Source organism: Pelodiscus sinensis, chromosome 1 (assembly GCF_049634645.1).
Source record: "Pelodiscus sinensis isolate JC-2024 chromosome 1, ASM4963464v1, whole genome shotgun sequence".
Classification (NCBI taxonomy): domain Eukaryota; kingdom Metazoa; phylum Chordata; order Testudines; family Trionychidae; genus Pelodiscus; species Pelodiscus sinensis.
This window is the reverse complement of record NC_134711.1, coordinates 173,835,825-173,858,335: the sequence shown is the minus strand read 5'-3', so window position 1 is coordinate 173,858,335 and position 22,511 is coordinate 173,835,825. Positions and strand designations below refer to the sequence as shown.

At 39.8% G+C, this 22,511-nt stretch overlaps 1 protein-coding gene across 1 annotated transcript in view; it reads left to right on the top strand.

The window, feature by feature from the left end:
* Nucleotides 1-22,511, top strand: part of TMPRSS15 (transmembrane serine protease 15) — an 89,664-nt gene that overhangs the window by 59,969 nt on the left and 7,184 nt on the right. Inside the window, exons 18-22 of the mRNA XM_006128840.3 lie at nt 3,014-3,146; nt 11,625-11,720; nt 17,148-17,197; nt 17,508-17,682; nt 22,102-22,283. Of these exons, the coding sequence (XP_006128902.2) occupies nt 3,014-3,146; nt 11,625-11,720; nt 17,148-17,197; nt 17,508-17,682; nt 22,102-22,283 (636 nt within the window). The remainder of the gene's footprint in view (nt 1-3,013; nt 3,147-11,624; nt 11,721-17,147; nt 17,198-17,507; nt 17,683-22,101; nt 22,284-22,511) is intronic.

Sequence of the window (22,511 nt, the reverse complement as noted above, 5' to 3'; positions counted from 1 at the left end):
ATCTGTGAAGATGATAAAAAAATGAAATGCACAGCACATAGTTTTATTTCATGTAAAATGGAAATAATGGTCCCCAAATGACAATTTATCTGCAAAAGCTATTTTAGAATCATATTGGGTCTGGCAAAAATGAAACTGATATTTTTGACAAAGTATTCTAGACAACATACAGGTTAGGGCAGGCTTTTAGGCTCAGACACAGATGAGTTGCCTGTGGTTGGTTTCAGGAAGACCTGTTAGTCCAAGTCTTGGATATGTGCTGGCAGCTCCCATTGATTTCAACTGGAACTGTGTGCATGCATCTAAAAGTAGAATTTGGCTCTCTCCATTATTTCAGTGTGTTCTTTTTGCGTGTGAGAATGCTGTTGTCTTTGTTTCCCCTGATTTCATAAAAGAAACTGACCTGCAGCCTCTTCTTACAGGAAAAGCTGTGAATATAATTATATAGCTAAGAATGGCTGGAAAAGACTTTGGCCATTTATATTGTAGGTTTAAAATAAGTATAAAGCAATTACTTCCTGCCCTAGAATTATGTACTTTCTCCCAAAGAGATGTTTTTGGCACTGATTGCTTTAACAGTATCTATTAAGTTAGACATCTTGTTCTGAGTGAGCTGTTACCAAAACAAACAAAAAACCCAAAAACTTACCTTAATCTCAGACTAAACTTGTCAAGGAAGTGAAAAGTCAGTGGCTACCTTTTAGTTCCCACTTTTTTTCCTAATTTTCCTGAAACTCATTCAAGGTCTCATCAGGTACAGCAATCAAACTAAGCTAACTGCCATCTTCAATACTCTAGTGGCTTCTCAAGGGTCACAGAAAAGGCAATGAATTCTAAGGCTTCTATCACCTAAGGAAATTCCATCATATACTGAAGACTGAGAATAGCTGATGTTTGGGGCCTGGTATCAGAATTCCCTGCATCCATTATCAACGTTACCAATAAGAGATTCAATTAAGAGTCATTGTCAGGGGGGTGGCCCTCTGCGACACCTTCCATCGCTCTTTGGGAGTCGCTTCAGGCTGAACTTCCCTCTTACTCTAGCCTCCGGGAGGGACGTTTGTGGCCCGAGAGAAGCCAATGCTTCTTACCCCGACGTTCCGCTACCCTGCACATACCTGGCTCTACTCTGGCCCCTCAGGCCTCCTATTCCCAGTGCCATCTCCCTTCGCAGGGATTACAGTTCTCCCTGTCCTTCCCACAGGTGCTGCCCTGTCCAGTCCACTGCCCTCCTGGGTTGCTGGGGATAGCTAATAAGTTTGTCTCTGTCACGTACCGCAGGACTCAGCTCAAGTCCATTCAGTACCCTGTTGAACCCTCCCTTAGGGCATGGTAGGGGGACCCAGGCCCTCCGTCACCTCCGGGTCCCAAGCCCAGGTCCCTATGGGTCTATGATTCAGACCCTTTATTGTTGGGGAAGGGGGGTGTTCCTTTCCACAACCCACCAACCACTAGGGCCAATGCCCACCCTAGGCCTCTTCCTACTGTGCCCACACTCACCCTTGTGAACTCAGGTCAAGGGTGTCACTCTGGGAGTCACTGGCCACTTCGCCTGCTGAGGAGTCGTTGGAAAGTCTGACGGCCACTGCCGGTTCTTCACCCGGTGGCCAAGTCCAGCCTCCATCCCGGATTGGCAGCTTGCTCAGTTCTCCACCGGGCAGGGGGGAAGCATTTCCCTGAACACCCACAGTGGACTTCCTCCCCCTCTATCTGCCATGCCATCGGCATTTAAACTGCCCAGTGTCTGGTGTGAGCATGCGCTGCATGGGCGCTGGGGTGTAGTCAGGGGGCCGCAGCTCCTTGCCATGGCACCCGATCGGTGGCAGGGCATTTGCGCTCTGTCACAGTCATATATGAATCAAGGGCTACAGCAGCTTGTTGGAGTTGACAAACTGTAATTAATGAGAAGATAAATTGAAGAACTTCAAGTGGAAATTTAAGGGGAAGAGAGGATTGGAGTCAAAAGAAAGGCAAACTTATCTGACTGAGACAGAAGAGAGGAAAAGGGACCTATCCAGACAGTGTAGATGCCTCTAATGTTTTCTCTGTTTATATAAGTCTCCTGAATTTTGATGTTTGCTAGTCACTAGTTACTAAGCATCATCAGCTCTGTTTTGTAATGATGTATTTCACCAATATGACTGCCAGAAGGATCATTCTCAAAGTTCTGCTATGTGAGCAGGACATTCTCAAAGTTCTGCCGTGTGATGTTTTAGTTAGATCCAGTTGGAATATTTAGGTATAATTTTTATTTATTTTTATTTTTTTAGGAAAAATGAGGTTTCTGCACAATCAGAAGTTTCCACAGATTTTTTTGTTGTTGTTGTTGTTGCAACAAAAACAATGTTGATTTTTTTCCCCATTGGGAACATTGAAACTCAATGGTTCATTTTTGGTCAGGCTGACAATAATTTTCATCTGCCTGAGTGGCAGTAGTTCCTAATCAGAGTCATTGGTTGGAGTCTTTCAGGCTGTCCTTCTCCACTAGAGGCAGGGCTGCTTAGCCAGATTACAGCGTCTATTTTGCTTTGTGAAAAACATTGATGTCTCAACTTTTAGTCCAAATTCACAATGAAAGTAAATGTTGAAATCCCAGAATTTCTTGGACAGAGAAAATTAGAATTTTTGGTCCATTCTGGTTTTAATTTAGTCTCCAACTGCTTTTAATGAAAATTGGGTAGCTACATTATTACACAATGGTTTGAAAAAGAAGCTGGTGCCAGCCTATAAAGAGCGTTGTGTAGGTTGGTCAGAGAATTTGCTGATTCAGCACATCAACTCATTAATTTCCATTGACAAGATTCCTGAGCTCCCCAGGATGTAAACTAAAACTCTCTTCCATGTCTGAAATGCTAGTGGGTTATGTCACCACTGGGGCTCAGGATTCCTCATTACTGCTAGCCCATGTGATTTACACTTCCCTGTACCAGTTCTAGTGAATCTGGTTTGCTGTCTATTACATCTCAGTATTATAAACCTAGCTGCCAATCCATATGTCTGTTTTTGTCCACAGTACATCTGTTTAATGGTTCTCTAAGTGTCAATGGATTGGTACAGTTCAGGATTGAGAATAAATGGTATATAGCATGTGCAGATTATTGGAGTGAGCAGATTTCAAATGACGTTTGTAATGCATTAGGACTAGGGTAAGTAATGTTTATTGTCTTTGCAGTACTTCATTTATAAATATATTGGGTATGAAAACTTTGTGCTTTACTAGTTGCCTTTTGGTATGGGAGTATGATTCTTACCTTAAGGGCGAGAAGTTCTGGATGAGCCCAGAGCTTGAGGTTTTGTTAGGGTTGCCCCTGCTTTGGGCAAGAGGCTGGACTCAATGACCTCCTGAGGTTTCTTTGAGTGTGTCTACACAGCACTCTTAGCTCGAAATAAGCTATGCAATTTGCGCTATGCAAATTGTGTAACTTATTTCAAGTGTTTTTCAAAATAATTCACTATTCTGAAATGTCCCATAACCCTCATGGAATGAGGGCTACCGGGACATTAGAATAAGCCACCCATTATTTCAAAATCTATTTCAAATAGATTAAATAGATGCAGAATAGCTATTTCAGGATACTTCCAGTATCCCAAAATAGCTCTGCAATATAGATGTACCTTTCCAGCCCAATGATCCTAACTTCAGGACTGTCCAGAAAAGGAAGCATGAATATGTCTGTGGAGCATGGTATTCTTCTGAGGTTTGGAAAACAATATTAGAAGTCATTAAGCCAGTTATTAAAAGTCCATCCTTTATTTCCAGGTTTTAGCGAAATATAAAACACTGGATAAACTAAAATACTGCCAACAAGGCAGTCTCCATCTTGTTAGTTCCTCACCTGACCAAAACCAGAAAGTCCAGAAATCTCATGTGAAACCTTTTTCTATGAGATTTCCAGTCTCATACCCAAATCTCTGTGGCATGACAAAGTCTCTAAATGTTATATATAGCACTTTTTTATAATGAACCTCCCAAGGCTTCATCATTCCAATATTCTTTATTGTTTTTGTCAAAAAAGTAACATTTTATACCCACCTCTAAGTGGAAAAAAGGAACCCAATCATATATTTCATGAAAGAAACGTAAAATATGTTATAGGTATTGGTAAATTTTCATATAGTCCCACAAAAGCCCATACAGTATATTATCAGACATTAAGAAGAGTTGTCTGCAAAAAATGCAGAAATAATTTATTTTCAGCAATTTTAGGTGTAAGAATTGCAGAGAGGAAACGGAGTTGTCTTCCTAAGAGCATGTCTACACTAAGAAATTATTTTGAAATCATGTATTTCATTATAATAAATCCTGAAATAACTATTTTCAAATAAGCTTTTTCCCCAAGGAAAGCAGGAGTTATTATTTTGAAATAATCAGCCCCTTATTTCGAAATAACAGGCTTGGTAGTGCGGACGCTCTGCTTGTTATTTTGAAATAACAAGCAAAGTAACTAGTGTAGATGAGGTCTAAGATTTCTCTGGAAAGACATACATGAAAAAATAAAGATTCCTTTTCTTACGTTGTTTGTCTTTCAAATCAAGTTCTAAAAAAATTAAGTTTTAAGTTGTTCTGTACCCACTAAACTCTCTTTTGAAGCTGTATTTTATCTGAGTCTTTCTCCATAGTTTTTCAGGATTAGTCTTTCTTCAAATGACAAGGATCAGTCCTAATAATATTACTGGCATTTGCATGGTGCCTTTTATCTTCAGATCCATCTGCAGTGCTTACTCCAAAAAAATTCACATTGAGTTCAGTAATGCGTCTACACAGCAGGGCTTAACTTGACATAAACTACACAAATTGAGCTATGTCAATTGCATAGCTCATTTTGAAATAGCTTATTTCGAAATTGGGATGGTCTACACAGCACTTATTTTGAAATAGAGAACTCTTCCTCCAACTTCTCTTGCTCCTCATACAACAAGGGTTACAGGAGTCAGAATAAGAAGTCCTCCAGCTTGACATTTTTTGACATTATTTCAAAATAACTGCCTGTAGACACAACTAAGTTATTTCAAAATAATGTTGCTGTGTAGACATGCCCTTTAAGTGTTGCTTGAGAAACAACCTGCCACTGTTGTCAGATAATGAAGTCACTTAGGCTATGTCTACACTACCAAGTTATTTTGAAATATGTTATTTCAGAATAATAACTCCCAAAATAACTATTTTGAAATAAGCTTATTCCTCTTCACAAGCAGGAGTTATTATTTCAAAATAATAAGCCCATTATTTCGAAATAACAGTTTTAGTAGTGTGGACGCTCGCCTTCTTATTTCAAAATAAGGGGAGTTATTTTGAAATAACTCTCCAGTGTGGACATGCCCTTTATTTAGCTCAATTAGGGTACATCTACACAGCAGGACTAAAGTTGGATTAAGCTAGGCAACTTCAGCTATGTCAATGGCATAGCTTAAGTCGAAATACCTTAATTCAGCTTTCGGTGCTGTCTACACAGCAGGAAGTCAAAGGAAGAACACTTTTCCTTCGACTTCCCGTACTTCCTTTGAAATGTTATTTTGAAATAATGTCAGTAATTCCAAAATAAAGCTGTTGTGTAGATGTACCCTTAGAAGTGGTCTGTGTTTTAGTTTGAGGGCCCTAGGCATAATTCTAAATTATGCTTTTGACTCACAGAGAGTTGTTATATAAGTACTGTATAAAAATAGTTATGAACTTCAGGGTGTATCCCTGATTTAGTGATTTGAAAATAATAACTAAGCCTCACAAAGTATCTTGTCTTACTCATTTTACAGAGGAAGGAACATAGAGGAAAGTTATGAAACTTGCCTACACTCACATACTAAGTCATTGGCAGAGCTGGGAATCTATGAGTCTGCCTGATTCTCAATAATTCTGCTTAGCCATTTGGCATACTTCTTCCTCTGAAAGCTCTGTCTGCTTTAGAAATGAGAGAAATATCATTTCTATCTTTTATTCCTCAGTACAGTAGAAATGGTAGTATAATAAAAAATAATAAGTATTGTCGCAATACACCTTTTAGCCAGTGTTAGTGCTGTGGACTCAAATAAAATAGCAAGGAGGAATGGTAAAGATATGCCAAGTTACAGTCAAAAAAGTCAAAAGTCACAATTAGACATATTAATGAAAAAAGTGAAGATTTTGTTCATGAAAGCTTGTACTGTGACCTGACCAGTTCTAGAAATATCTAATTTTGCACTTTGTTTTAAATTCACCCTATGACTAGAGAAGTTTGATAAAACCACTGTTCTTTTTGGAAGACGGAACCCACAAAAAGAGCAATAATGTAGTTTATATGATTTGGCTCTGGCTTGGCAGAAGTGCTCAGAGAAAAGCAATGATAATTTCAGTTGCATTAGAAAAACTGGGGAAGAAGGGGCAAAAAGAGGGAATAATTCCCTAAAAGGAAGCAGGCAGGCAGTCTGGAAATAAAATACTTATTTTTAAATGTTGAAAGGGATATTGCAAAGAAGGGGACATATAAAAATGTATCTCAATAGTGCAGCGGGGAGGCAAGAGAGATGGCAGCTGCTGCTTCTCTTCTGAAGCAGGAACATCTTTCAAAAGAGTAAGCTTCAGCAATCAAGGTCCACAGGGAAACTTGGTTTCTGCCCACCTCGACATATTGCCTGAAGGAAAAAGACCAACCACCGATGAAAACAGAAAAGTCTGTTCCTTCCCACAGTGGCAAAGAGGAGTAAGTCAGAGGACTGAATGTTCTTACATTCAACTCCCTTGATAGTGACCTCAGGACAGTTTTTATCTGGAATCAAACTTCCAAGGGAAAAGAAGTTGAGCTCTTTCTTATCTCTGTGTGTGTGTGACTTAATTGACTTCCTTTGTCATCCTTGTTGCTTGAGAAGTTAGAAGATGGTCTCCTGAACTCTATTCTTACTCCTTAAAGGGACCTACTATAGTATAGTAAACCGAACTTAGGTAACTGCTGACCTCCCCATCAAAGCTGTGTGTGGGTCCTGCTGCTGGGCAAATACTTCAGTAAAGTGGTATGGGCTGATTGAATAATAAAATCAAAGACATACAAGACCTATTAGGTCATTTGTCCAACCTCCTGCCAGTAGCAGATTGTTCCCTTCATAATATTTTCTGTTACTTTGTCCAGTCTAGTTTTATGACAAAAGTATATTCCCAATTCCCTAGTGAAATTATTCCACAGTCTATCATAATTCACTGGCCTAAGTTCCCCTTTTTCATCCAAGAAGAGGATCTGCTCCATGCAGCCTCCATACAATAGGGACACAAACAAAATCTGGCCTATCACCTATAGCCCAATAACTCTAAAATTAAATATGGCTTACGTCAGTGGTGCATTGGAATTCTCTGTGTGGCAAGATCATGAAGATACTGCTTGCTCTTTATAACTTTCAACACTTTTAATGCAGTTAATGGAACATATTTTAGTCTCAACCTCAGAGTAGTTCTCATTATATCACAGGCACCCCCTGGCTACGTCTACACTGGCCCCTTTTCCGAAAGGGACATGCTAATTTCACAGGTCATAATAGGGAAATCCGCGGGGGATTTAAATATCCCCCGCGGCATTTAAATAAAAATGTCCGCCGCTTTTTTCCGGCTTTTCTAAAAGCCGGAAAAGAGCGTCTACACTGGCCCCGATCCTCCGGAAAAAAGCCCTTCGAAGTAGGAATAGGAGATCCTCCGGAAAAGGGCTTTTTTCCGGAGGATCGGGGCCAGTGTAGACGCTCTTTTCTGGCTTTTCTAAAAGCCGGAAAAAAGCGGCGGACATTTTTATTTAAATGCCGCAGGGGATATTTAAATCCCCCGCGGATTTCCCTATTACGACCTGTGAAATTAGCATGCCCCTTTCGGAAAAGGGGCCAGTGTAGATGAGCCCCCAGGGTACATCTACACAGCAGGGATAAAATCGGAATAAGCTATGCAACTTTGGCTACGTCAATTGCGTAGCTTACGTCAAAATAGCTTAATTCAGCTTTTGGCACTGTCTACACAGCTGGAAGTCAAAGGAAGAACACACTTCCTTTTCCTTCCCTTACTCCTTGAGAAATGAGGTTTACCATGAGTTGGAGTAATAAGTCCTCCAGCTTGACATTATTTCGAAATAAAGGCTTGTAGTGTAACCATGCACTGTTATTTTGGAATTAATTATTCCAAAATAACACTGCTATGTGGACATACCACCACTGAATAACAAGCACTATTTCTTGCAGCCAGCAGGTTTTCAGTAAATGTCACTCATCCAACTATTAACCAGGTGAAATCTTGGCTTCTGAGATCGAACAGGAATACTAAGGTGGGATAGCTGCAAGGGCTTTTATGATAAATAAACAAACTTCACAAATCAACCTGATCAGGATGCCGTAAAAAATACTTGGGGTCTCATTTTTCATCAGTAGCTGAGAAAATGTGTGTTGTTTTTGCCAGAACAATCACTTCATTTTTGTAAATATCGAGTACCTGGATAAACAAATCATGATGGCACTTTGTATGTACAATTACCTGATGTAATTGTATATGCAAATTAGGCATGCCATTCCACAACAAACCCTATCCTAAAACAAACCTCATCGTGTTAAGATTTGATAGTTCTTCTTTAAATAATATTTCTTAAGATGCTGTACTTCAGCACTCTTGAGTCCTGTCCCTTTGAGCAGATATTTTTGGTAACAGTGCCCATTTGGTCCACTCATGCATTCCACACATCCACATGCCCTACACAGATGAACAATCCTCGGTTCCTTCTCTACCACCCTTTGGCCCAAGATGGAGACAACTGAGAATATTCTCTAATAATTAGCTTTTTCTCAGATAAGCACCTTATAATTCCCAAATGTATAGTGTTATAGTTGCTAGAACAATTGTTCCCTTATATTTTATCTTTTCTTTCTTAAAAAAAAACCCTTTTGTATTCATAGGTTACATAGTTAGAAGGTTTTCCCTTCAAGGGGTTAAATTTTCATTAGTTTTGCTCAAGAATGCCTAGGATTCACCTGGGACTCAAGAGGTGTCTCTCCTGTTGTGAAGTTATTCTGATAAATGACAGGCTTTCCAGTACATCTGTTGTTTGGGAAATAGTCATATCCCAAACAGGTGCAAGATCTCTACTGTGATGGATTCCCCAAAATAGCAAAATTAAGTTTAAACTCCGGATGATGGAGTAAGCTCTACATCCAACTTCAGGAATTGGAGAGAGCCCCCTTGTACATAGACCTCTCAGTTCAGTTAGTACCCAATCCACATTGACATCTTGGTCACCAGAGATGTAGGCAGTACCATGGGTCCAGGTACAGCTATGGTGCCAAAGTCCTCATCTACATATGCCTCTAAGCAAAAATACGTGAGAAGGAAACCTTCAAGAAGGTATCAGTCATCAATGCACAAGAAGACCTGAGGTCCCATGAGGAATTCTGTGCAGGCTCCAAGTGTGGCAAGTAGAAGAAAGGCAAAGAGGAGTCCATCAGCTTGAGACAGATTCAGTAAAGAGTTCAGATACTTGTACTCAGAGCTACAGAGACCACACGCATCCCTGAACAATACTCACTACCAATAATCAGAAAATCAATAGGACCAAAGACTTCTCACCCAAGTGAAGCCCATAGTAAGTGCTTGGTTCCAGTTTCATTGGTATTAAAGCCATTGTCTGCAGGTTCCCACTTGTCCCCAGCCTAAATATTATTACTGTACTGTGTAACAATTTAGATACCTAAGAATCTGATATTGTCTGAACCATAGTCACCACTGTTAAGAAGGGCAGAGTGTTTGGCACTCCGGTGAGATAGGGACATGCTATTATCCCATTTTAAAAGGTACGGAACTGAAGCAATTTGCCCAGGATTTCACAGAAACTTTTCAGGGCACATATGACCTGCATCACCATGTGCATGTCCTCTTGTATTCAATGAAATGGGGTGTGTAATGTGGATGTATTCAGATTGCTTTTTAAGCAAGTTGGTTTGAACTGACTTGTAACTAAGAGTAGATCCACATTACTAAGATTGCATTTTGAATTGAAAACAGAGATAATTTTCTCCAGAATGTAGGGCATTTTCTGTTTAGACCTCAGGGTATGGCTATACTAGCCCCCTACTTCGATCTAAGGAGGCTAATGAGGGCAACCGAAATTGCAAACGAAGCACGGGATTTAAATATCCCGTGCTTCATTATCATGTTCCCGGCTGGTCGCCATTTTAGAAATTGATTAGCCCGAAGTAACTGCCCACATCTACACGCGGCAGTGAAACGGGATTCTGAATTAAAGCCCTAAATCGAATTAGCTGGTAAACCCAAGGAATAGCAGCTAATTCGATTTAGGGCTTTAATTCAGAATCCTGTTTCACTGCCACGTGTAGACACGGGCAGTTACTTCGGGCTAGTCAATTTCTAAAATGGCGACCGGCCGGGAACATGCTAATGAAGTGTGGGATATTTAAATCCTGCACTTTATTTGCAATTTCGGTCGCCCTCATTAGCCTCCCTAGTTCGAACTAGGGGGCTAGTGTAGACATCCTCTCAGTCTTCAAGTCCATTATACTACTTTTACATCAGCCTGGCTCCATTAAATTCAATAAAATGACACTGGCATGGATCTGGTGTGATGTGGAGAATCCAGCTCAATGGGCTTTTGTTTAGGTCACTACAGAAATTGTCTCAGGAAAACAGAGTTCAGATCAGAATTTACCATAAGTTTGGGAGTATTTGACTTTCATATTAAGGATTACAGTTTTCTCCCAACTGGATACATAAGTATTATAGAATTGCTTTACTGCTGTCTTGCATCCTGTGTAGGCACTTATCCCACTGCAAAGTGCATGTAAGATGCTTTCAGAATAGAATGGAAGTATATTATCCTAACTTTGCTCAGGTGCTAATGGAGAATAAATGCACTGCTTTTCTGCTCAGATGGAATTCCTTAGTGGGCAAGGATTTTGTATGCTATTGTATGGTCAGGTTTAAAAACATTGCTTTTTAGAAAAAAAAATTCCAACCACCAAAACATACATACTGGCCTCCCAAGTAATTGGACAATCATATTTTACTTGTGCTTACTCATTCCTGTCCCTGCCGGTATTGTCTCTTCTATTCTTAATGTGTCGTTAGGCTCTGTCACTTTCACTTTAATAAAAAATATTCATAAATAGCTCCACCACGTCCTTTGACTTTAAATTGTTCTCTATACAGACTATACCTCTATTTGCTCTGTAAAGCCCAGTATACTTAACATTGATGGTTATTTCCCTCCAAAGCACAGAACAAGTTTCAACTGACTATTGTTGAACATTACATAATAAAATGTAGCATTCTATCTTTTAAAAATGGCAGTGTACTATCTTTGAGTGGTGGCATTGAAAAAAAGAAATCTAATAACTCATTGTCATTAAAATCATTAATCTGGACCTTTCAATGTCATTAAGGCATCTTAAATGAAATATCTCAGGAAGTGTTCATCAAAGTGAAGGTTTTTATGGGGAATTAGTGTTTACTTCAGTACTTTTCCTTTTAAATTTCAAAGCTCAAAAATATTTAAATAAATATCCACTGTTCTAGGAAGCAGTACTACAAGGTGAACTATGGACATAATCATTTTAAAAATGTTATTCAATCAGAGAGACAGAATGAGTATCTTTAAAATGTCTCACTTTTTTCCTCCTGCTAGGAATATGAATACATCATCAACGATGTCATCTACTGGAAATGGGCCATTTGTGAAAATCACCAAAGCAGCTAACCAGAGCACAATACTTATGCCAAGGTAGGTATCAATGCATCTTTCCCACTGTAAGGATCACAGTTATGATGGAGGTAAATAAAAATGTATATAATAAATGTTTTGCTCACAGACAGTGTGATTTAGTATGTAAGGCACTGCACTGAGAACTAGGAGACCTACATTCTTTTCTAATTCTGCCACGGACTTTTTGTGTGACCTTGGTCAAGTATTTCACAACTTGGTGCCTCTACTTCCCCTAATTTGTGTTGTGTATTGTAAGATTTTGGGGCAGGGTTTGTGCCTATGTATTTGTATGTTACAATTTTGGTTAGGGGTTCTTGGTACTACAATAATAAATAGTACTGTTCTTTCATTTCATTACTGTTCAGAGATCTAGGTATGCTGGAACAATTTTTGCAATGTGGGTGCTAAGAGCCATTAAACCAAACTGTAAAGTCCCTATATAATGAAAACTACAAATTCAACTTCTCTCAACCAGGATTCCTTGGTCAGGTAACATCTGTGGCCCAGAAGAACCATGGATCTTGCTGGACTAGAGAGACCCAATGGCGGGCCAGAGGCAGGAGTCCTGCAGAGGCCAGGAACTTGTAGGGAGGTCAGCCCTGGGAGCCCTTGTGCAGGAACCCAGATGAGGTGGTGGCAGAGCGGACGGAACACCAGCGGGCTCCAGTGGTGCAGCGGTCTATCACAGCAGGGCCAGGAGCCCTGTTGGTGGGGCACCTGTCTGCTGCAGTAGGGCTGGCAGGGCCAGGAGCCCCAGCAGTGGGGCCAAAACTGCTGGGTAGGGCTGGCAGAGTTGGGAACCCCGATGACTGAGCAGCAGTCTGCCGTGGGGAGCTGGGAGTCCCGTTGTTGGGACTGTGGGCTGGTGCTGCTGCAGCACGGTTGGGAGCACCAGCGGCGGGAGTGTGCAATGCAGTGCCAGGGCAGCCGGTCTGGATATAGGTGGACAGCCAGCCAAGAGGCCAGGCCAGGAGCAGAGCCAGGCTGGGAGGCCAGTGGCAGGCGGGACATAAATAACCTCTCCTAGTCTGGCAAAATCCCTTCTCCAGGACCACTCAGGTCCCAAGGGTGCTGGACCAGGGAGGTCCAAACTGTACTTCAAACCAGGTGTGCAATAGCACTGCCAGACCCATAGTTCCAGCATATATGTACAGATTTCAAAGTGTTTTACAAAGGCGGTAAGTATCATTAACAAATTAAAAATGAAGAATCAAGAGAAGTGTGGTGGCTTGTCCATGGTTATTGCTCAGATTGATGACAAGAATAGAAAAACCCAGATCTCCCAATCCCAGTTCAATGTCCTATACTATAGTCCACAACACTTTTCATATTACATTTAAATAGTTAGGAAACTACTGAAAACTGGTGGTTTGGCACCAGCACTTAACAAGAACATAGAGTGATACAAATGTAATAGCCATCTGGAAAACAAAAAAGCCTGACCTCTCTTCCTGGCTGGAGATGTTTTAAAGCAAGTGATAGTAACAAAAATAAAATTAGGTCTGTGTGGGTTTTCTGAATTTAATAGTTGCTAAGAATTACATTCACAAAAGGTGCCAGTGCTTCAGATGCACCTACAAAAGGAGAGGTGTTTACCATTGACTGGCAAGATAGTTTACACTTCAGTTAAAGCAGAGCCTTAAAGGAGCTAAGGAAACTTAGTAGTCCTATCACATTAACAGTTACATTTTCCTGGAACCTTGATAGATGCGCTGACACAGAAAATCACCATATAATTGCTCAGTTGCTGAGACTAGATTGAAGATGGGATGCATCAATACTCTTGTAGGCTTCACTTATGAGCCATATTGCACAGTGGTAAAGCTATAGAGAATATTAAATTTGCTGCAGAGGTTTCTTTTTTTTCCTGCTGGAAGCTGATTGATACATTTTCAGTTCTAATTCTACCCTGTTAAAATCAAATATTTATCAGTCTCACTGGTGGTGAAAGAAAATATCTTAAAGTAATGGAGGCTCATTAAAAGCTATTTTTCTTTTTTTAATAAAATGTATGTCTAAACAAGTCTTGTCATGAGGGATCTTCAAGAACAGTCTATGATTTAAAGATGTCTTCCGTTACTATCAGTTAGACACTAAAAATGAGTAGAGCAAGAGGAAAAGAAAGTCATTCAGCTTAACTGCATCGTTACTGCACAAAGAGATTCCTTTTCTGTTTATCAGTTGGACATCTGATAAGGGTCACTTTATTGTGGGGATACCATTATACGCTACCATTATGTAGTTTCACGGAAGTTGTTGTTACAGAATGAGGGGAGGATTGGGCAGTGTTTTTCATGAATGCCATATCCCACACTGCATTCAGTCCTTGCCCAGTGAAAACTCTTACTGAAGGTGATGGGAGTTTTGACTGCGTAAGGACTCAGAGATAAAACTGGTGTTTACATCTGAGAAACACGGGACACTGGCTTCCTGACAGGATAGCCAGCCTGTTTAAAGAGTTTGTGGGGTTCAAGGTGGTTGGCTGTGCTGCAGGCCACAAGGCTTCCTGTCAAGAAAGTGAGCAAGCGGAGAGGCGGCCTAGTGGGAACTGGGCAGTGTGAGGCCCTGAAGGTGCAGGGCTCAAAGCAGCCACATTGTTCACCTTGTCCTAAGGCTGAACCTGAGGCTAACATTTGCATCGGACCATATCCGAGCCCTAGAAGCATTGGTGAGATGTGTTCCTACGCAACTCTGTGGTGTGGCAAGCTTCGCAGCACGACATATTTCTGCTGAAAGCATCTTGGAAGGATAAAACTCATGCAGATATCAAAGTCATCTGCTGCCACCACCATAGAATTTATTGCCAGGCCAACTCCTATATCCAGTGTGACAAATGGACCTTCTGGAAATAATGCAGGGGAAGCAGTCGGCATGCACTGGGCCTCCCTAATGTTTCAGGGGGAGAGGAGGAGAAGTAAAGTTGGATTTTTCATTTTACTGGCAGTTGCAAAAGATTGAAAAACAATTTTCGCTTAACTCAAACCAGGATAAAAAATTCTAAAAAAAATTGGCAAATTGAACAAATCAAGAGAAGTTTAATTCTGTGTCAGACAGGACATTTCATTTGATCCCAAATAGAATGCAGAGTTTCATTTCTAGAGGCTTTTTCAAATGATAGTCAAGGAAATAAGAGGGGTAAGGAGAAGGGAAATATGTGATGTTGCCTACCTTATTACCTTTATACCAGTGAGTAAGGTGCTCATACAATATGTAGGAGACCCATGTTCAATTCCACACACATCCTTCTGCTAGATGTAGTAAAGGGATTGGAATGCAGATCTCCAAGGTTATGTCTACACTACAGAAAAGATTGAAGCTGCCTCTGTAATCTTCCAGTGTTGGAATTAGCAAGTCTAGTGAAGACACGCTAGTTTGAACTGAGAGGGGCACTCTGGCCAATGCCAGTAACCCTACTTCCCCTAGGAGTAAGGGAAGTTGAAGGGAGAGTGTTCCCCTTTGACTTCCTGCAGTGTCGACAGCACCAAAAGCTGAGTTAAGTTACTTCGACTTCAGCTACACAATTAACATAGCTGAAGTCACATATCTTAATTTGATCTTATCCCATAGGCTATGTCTAGACTGCAAGCCTCTTTCGAAAGAGGCTCTTTCGAAAGATACTTTCGAAAGAGCCTCTTTCGAAAGAGAGCGTCTAGACTGCACGTTGAACTTTCGAAAAAGCGGCTTGCTTTTTTGAAAGAAAGCATCCAGTGAGTCTGGATGCTCTCTTTCGAAGAAGCCCTATTTACATTGAAGAACGCCTTCTTTCGAAAGAGGAACTTTCGAAAAAAACCCTGAGTCTGGACACAGCCATAGAGTAGACATTCCCCAATGTTTCAGGGGAGTACCCTAGTGAATCCATGTAGGATACACTGCTATGGGGTTGTTTCAAGCTCTTCTACTGAAGCTGTTCTAATGGTTAGGGCAATTTTCTACAATGTGTGAGACCCAAGTTCAAATTCCTTCTTCCTATCAGGTTCTGAGGACAACTGGATTCACCTGAATGCAATAAACACTGGTTAAAATGTAGTAGAGAGGTGAAATCACCCTCTCTTCTGGTCATTTAGCAAATTATAACTAATCCCAAATCCTTGTTTTGGACAAAAACATTTGGCAAGTTTGTTCCAAATTCAGGAATAATTCTAGGCTGGTCCAAACTGCATTTTTTGCCTAATAAATGATTCAACTGACAAATTTCACCCAACATGAGGGGAATGGCACCTCAGCTACCCATTTGGCACCCAGAGGAATAGAAAATGAGTATAAACAGACCCAAACCAATCTCCAGGCTGACAGCTCCAACATGATCTAAAGATGGAGGCCCATCAGTTTGAAGTCCCTCTTTTCATGACAATCAGAGCTCATTTGCAAAAATTCCTAGCTACTATGCAATCCTGCTGGAGCAGGTTCATTCTCTCCTTTACCCCTTTCTGACTCAGCTTATTCCTCTTCCCTGCCAGATAGCTCAATGCACAGCTGTTTTACATGGGCTTATGAGTTTTCAGTGGGAGTTTGAGTAAAAACTGAAGAATTTAGCTTTCCTGTGTAAAGTACAACTGGGGGTAATATGTAACACCAAAAATAGGAGATGTTTGTAATGTGAAAACTACACACTAATTCTGAATTACAAACCTTGAGTGTATGATGTTGTTTCATAGGAAAATGTTGACAGCTAAATGTATATAATCACGCTATATACTCTGATTCATCTAATAAACACACTGTAGGATAAACTAGTCCTCCCTTGATTTTCTTTCCTGGTATATTTTTGTATGTCAGATTTAATTGGCAGCACAGGTACTGTCCTCGATGCTCAGATTCATTACAAATGATGAAGATAACCTTAAAACCTCTGGGTGTCAGAAAAGCTTGAGTAGTTTTGATCTGTAGCCTTGTGCTCTTCAAGCTTCTGGCTTTATATCTCTTCTAAATAATTCCTAAGCCTTTATATGTGTCTCTCTACATATTCTACAATGCAGTGTTAGCTCCATGAAAGCTACACTGAGATCAGACTAATATATTTTTTTAATTCTTTGGTTACACTGATCTCTAGTGGTAAGTTCCTGAAAACACCTAAGTAGACAGCAAAAAAAATCCATATTCAATTCAGTTTTGTATTGGATTCAAAATTTTAGTAAATTACTTTTCCCGCCCAAAGATTAGCATAGTTTTATTTCTATAATATGCTCAGATTTCAATCAGCAGTCCAGCAAAAGATAATTATATGTGCAATATCTATTTTGTGTATTATAACTGAAACCTACATTCAAGCATTGCCTAGTACAGTCAAATGACAGCACATTAACACTGTCATTTTCCTTTAGAATAAACTTGATATGCAAAAGGAGTTTTATAATGATGCCAAAGTGCACTTAAACCTACCCAAGTAATGTCAGCTAGCCTACAGATATCTGTGTTTTTAACATTCATTCTGTGCTTTCCTTCTAGCAAACAGTGTCTCAATAATCTGGTGATGTATTTGCAATGCAACGATAAACGTAAGCATATATTTCCTAAGAAAATTCCATGTTAAAAATCAAATCGTTATGTCTATAAACTCCATGTATATTGTTTGAAAGTTTTTAGCAGTAAAATATAAACTAATTTCATAGAGCAGGAATAGTTATAATCTTTAAGTGTTTCTATATTTAAACGTACGATGGGAAGAAACAAAAAGCAGATATCCAAACCACGCTAGAACTTTAAGGAAGATCAGATCCAGTTCCAAACTGGAACTTTGTATCTTGTCTGCATCTTGAAATATGGCATAGATTAATTCCATGTCTCTCTTCACTTTACTAATTCTAGCTTGTGGAAAACAGCTGATAACCCAGCAGATCAATGGAAAGATTGTAGGTGGAAGTGATGCCAAAGAAGGAGCTTGGCCTTGGGTAGTCTCACTGTTTTTTAAGGATAGGCCTACATGTGGAGCTTCCCTCCTCAGTGATGAATGGCTGGTCTCAGCAGCACACTGTGTATATGGGTAATGTTTACTTTCTCCTTAAGTTAACACATTGACCTTCCCAAAAGATACATATAGCCTGATGGAAGATGCTTGACTTAAAAGCTGGGTTAACAGAATGGCCCTGACCTGTCGATCAAGTATGCATGGGGTGACTCTGGTAGCCACCTGTCCACATTGCAATAAAAGACGGATGGCTGACTCTGGTCAGCTGAATCAGTATCACGAGGCTCAGGCTGTGGGGCTATAAAATTGCAGTGTAGGCATCCAGCCATGTACTTGAACATGACTTTGAGACCCCACAAGGAGAGTAGGTCTCAAAGCCCAGGCTACAGCCTGAGCCTGAAAAGCTACACTGAAATTTTTCAACCCCTAACCTGAGCCTCTGAGACTTGCCATCACAGGTTTCTTATTGCAGTGCAGACATAATCACAGAGTCCCATTGAAGTCAGTGGGGAACCATATATTCTCAGGGATCTCTCTGTATGGATGCCATGAACAGAAGTAAATGTAGTGGCCTTCAGTGGCAGCAACTGGACTCATTGACTCAGGGGATACCTGCCAGTTCTATATTCCTATGTTCTGATGGATCTGACTGCACAATCAGGGCTGACATTTCTGCTTTAAATAATATTCAGTTATTTTGCCTCAGTAAAAGGACTTTTTCACATTAGAATAGTGTTGTGTTGCCAAATTAATTGTGTATTTTAAATGTTAAAAAAGAAATGTTTAGTGATCCAAAGGCCCATCAGATAAATGATTCAGATTAGGTATTTGAAAACTCACTAACAAAACTGTGTTCAAATGGAGAATAGACAGAGACAATATAAATTATGAGGAACATGTATGCAACTTGAGGAGGTTCTGTAGGATTTTTTGAACATCTAATTTCTCTCTTTCTCTCTCTTTCTCTCTGTCCCCCCAATGAATAATATTGTGGTGACAACTCATGTAAAGTAGAGATCTGGTTTTATATTAATGACATTACCACTGAAGTCAGACTAGGGAAAGCCTGAAATTAGTGATCAGAACAGTTAAAAAACCCACTCGTCATTTAATTATTACATTCTGAATTATTCATTCACCTAATAAGAGATGGACTCCAGCTCAGAGTTCTTAGAGTTCTTTGTAGTCCCTCATTTCAGTGACTTCAGTAAGGAATGTATATAAATCAAGAGACACTTTCTGGAAAATGGAAGGGTGTATACATGAAATATATGATACCTCACCGAGCATATGCACTTCATTTGTAATTAATTCGGTGTCTTCATTACTCACTCAGAGCTTTGCCAATGGTGTGAGAGTAAAGAATGACATCATATCACATAAAAGTAAATTTCGTGTCGCCTCTGTAATTATGACTCTCTGCTATACACTATGAGAGATTGATGAAGATTTACACTACTCTGCGCAATCAGAATAAATCTCAATTTGTCTGAATAGACATGTAAATCAATTCAAATAGTCTCTATGGTGCACTACACATAATGTGAGAAGATGAGATATATTTTCCAGTATTTCCTACAATATGTTACTGTTATGTCTACGGTTAAAGTGCTGTAGAGGTGACCAAGAATAGGAAAATAGCATTTAAAAATCATGGAGGAGCTATCACTATTGTAAGTAAATAAGTAAAAGCCATTTATTTATATCTGAATATTGGTGACATGGCAGTTTTCTCTGTCCACTGCTATCTATGAGGACTTGGCAGGTTACCTCCCAATAATCTGCTCTACACCCTCTATCCATCCCCTCAAAGTTCATACCTTAGTACAATGACTAGCCATCATCCCCTACCATGATAACTCAAAGTTACTTCCATCTCTGTGTCTGATGTGACCAAAGTAAGTAGTTTGTGTCTGTTGATTACTATTACAGAGTCTGCTCCTTTCCAGCACTATTATAACATAAACATTCCTCATCTTTGCCATTCAGGAAGTATGTAAGATTCTTTGCCAGCACATTTCAAAGGTTTCAGTTTTCTTCTTGTCATCCAGCATTAATTTCCTATAATTCACATCCCTGGGTTGCTATTGAGAAAATTAAGCTTTTCACCAGGTGAAATACTGAACATTTTAAGATTCTATTTTTCCAAACTTTTGTTGTGGGGAGGGTCTCGAGGAGCAAATCATTCTTAAATTTTTACCCAAATTTTTTAGAACAGCCTGCATAATGTATAATCCCAGATAACTGAAAGCGTCCACTACCTCTACATCTTGAGCATTAATTAAGGTGTTTGCCTGCGTTAATTGTCAATATACATGAATTTCATTTCACCATATTCAGAGATAGTCTGTATATATCACAAAGGCTATGTCTACACTTCAAGGTTTTTGTGCAAAAAAAGGTGTTTTTGTACAAAAACCTGCAGAGCGTTCACACCTCAAATGAACATTTGCACAAGTAAATCAGCAGTTAAACAGCAGAAGAGAGGGCTTTTGCTGGAGTAGGTAAACCTCCTTTTATAAAGCATAACTCCCTTTTGCGCTACAGCTATTGCACAAAAAGGCATGCGTGGATGCTCCAGAGGGGTTTCTTGCAGAAGAAAACCCTATGGCTGTGTCTAGACTGGCCAGTTTTTCCGGAAAATCAGCTGCTTTTCCGGAAAAACTTGCCAGCTGTCTACACTGGCCGCTTGAATTTCCGCAAAAGCACTGACTTCCTACTGTAAGAAATCAGTGCTTCTTGCAGAAATACTATTCTGCTCCCATTCAGGCAAAAGTCCCTTTTGCGCAAAAGGGCCAGTGTAGACAGCTCAGATTTGTTTTCCGCAAAAAAGCCCCAATCGCGAAAATGGCGATTAGAGCTTTTTTGTGGAAAAGCGCATCTAGATTGGCATGGATGCTTTTCTGCAAAAAGTGTTTTTGCAGAAAAGCATCCATGCCAATTTAGACGCTCTTTTCCACAAATGCTTTTAACAGAAAACTTTTCCGTTAAAAGTATTTCCAGAAAATCATGCCAGTCTAGATGCAGCCATAGTATGGGAAAAAGCACAAGTGCTCTGATGTCCATTCTGTGAATGGCAATCAGAGCTTTCTTGTGCAAGAGAGTGCATACAGTGTGAATGCTCTCTTGCACAAAAGCGCATTGCATTTGCAATGTGCTTTGAGGTGTGGATGTGCTCTTGTGCAAGAAGTTTTTGCGCAAAAACTCTTGTGCAAAAGGCTTCTTGTGCAAGAAGCATGTAGTGTAGATGTAGCCTAACTGTTTTTACAGACATCAATGTTTGTTGCATTCCAATCACTGTAGAGAACTGCAAGAAATTTGGGTGCTCAGCTTCAATCAGGCACTTAAGTATTTATACTGTTTGTAAATCAATTCATTCAGTGGACACTTTGATGGTTCAAAACAACATCAGCTACAAAGCAGGTCTCTAACTAAACTCCATCCAGTACAGCTCTGCAATCAATATGTATTCTAGAGGAAAGAACCTGACGTATTTTTTCTCTTAAATGCTGTGTTTCTGTTTCATTCCAATTTTCTAGATTTTTTTTTCAGGTGTAGGTAAAAAGAATTAAAAATGTCTAATGGTATGTCTGCAATCAAGAGGTGTGATTGCAGCATGTCTAGACATACCTGAACTACCTTTGATCTAGGTAGCTTGAGTAACAATAGCAAATGAAGTTGTGGTAAAATGACCTAGTTTTGTCTAGGGATGTAAAAATCGCCTAGAATAGTTAACCAGTTGAGTGATTTGTTTAACCAGTTAACCACAGGCTGCAGGTGGGGGACTGCTCCAGCTTGACCACAGTTTGCTACAGCTCCACTGTGCTGCAGCTGTGGGTGGCGGGGGCTGCTCTTACCCCACTGGCTATTTTAACATCCCTAGTTTTGTCCATCCGCAAACTCTGGTGCATGTTTAAAAAGTTACTGCCGACAGTGATTTCACTGCTATTGTAACTGGAGCTACCTTTGAACTAGCTAAATTAAAGATAGGGTATGTCTACATGTGCTGCAATTACAACTCCCAGTTGCAATGTAGACATATAGTCTATCCATCTCCAAGGTATTCCATGCTCATAATTTTCTTTCTGGGGAGTGATTATTAATCATGTGGGGATTTTTAATTTCACATGTTTAAAGGGTCATAATAATGAATGCTTCTTCCCTAACTTTGCTATTGTGCATGCTAATCTGTATAAATCTATAATTTGGTTAATACCAAAAAATAACTGATAGTTCTGTAATAGGAAACCTTAGGCCAGAAGTGCTGTCAGAAAACCCTAAGCACTTTCAAATGACAATATGCTACACCAGATAATCTGAAAAAAATATATCGTGTGTGTGTGTGTGCGTGTGCATGTGTGACAGAGAGAAAGGAGAGAGAGTGTATATACACACACTTGAGGGTATTAACAATTAATATAAATTATACATGGAAAATTGTTTAAATCCTTCATTTGATCATAAATAATTGTGAATATTTATTGCAATCTCTAGGAGGAATTTAATACCATCTCAGTGGAAAGCAGTGCTTGGCTTGCACACCACTTTGAATCTGACTTATCCTCAGACAGTAATTCAAAAGATCGACCAAATCGTCATAAATCCCCATTATAACAAGCGTACAAAAAATAATGACATTGCTATGATGCATCTTCAGTTCAAAGTCAATTATACAGGTAGGACTGTAGGTCTTCCCTTACACACTTATTTACTCTGTATAAATTAATTTGAGCTAGCTCCAAGTGTACAAGTCAGCCTGATTTTACTCAGTAATGAATGGTTTATGAGCTACTTAGACTTATCCTTATAAAGTTGATATAATTTTGGAAAACCAATCATTGTGGACTTAGTCCTGCATTTGTTGGGAATTTTGACTAAGCAAGGAATACAAGGGTTAGATCAAT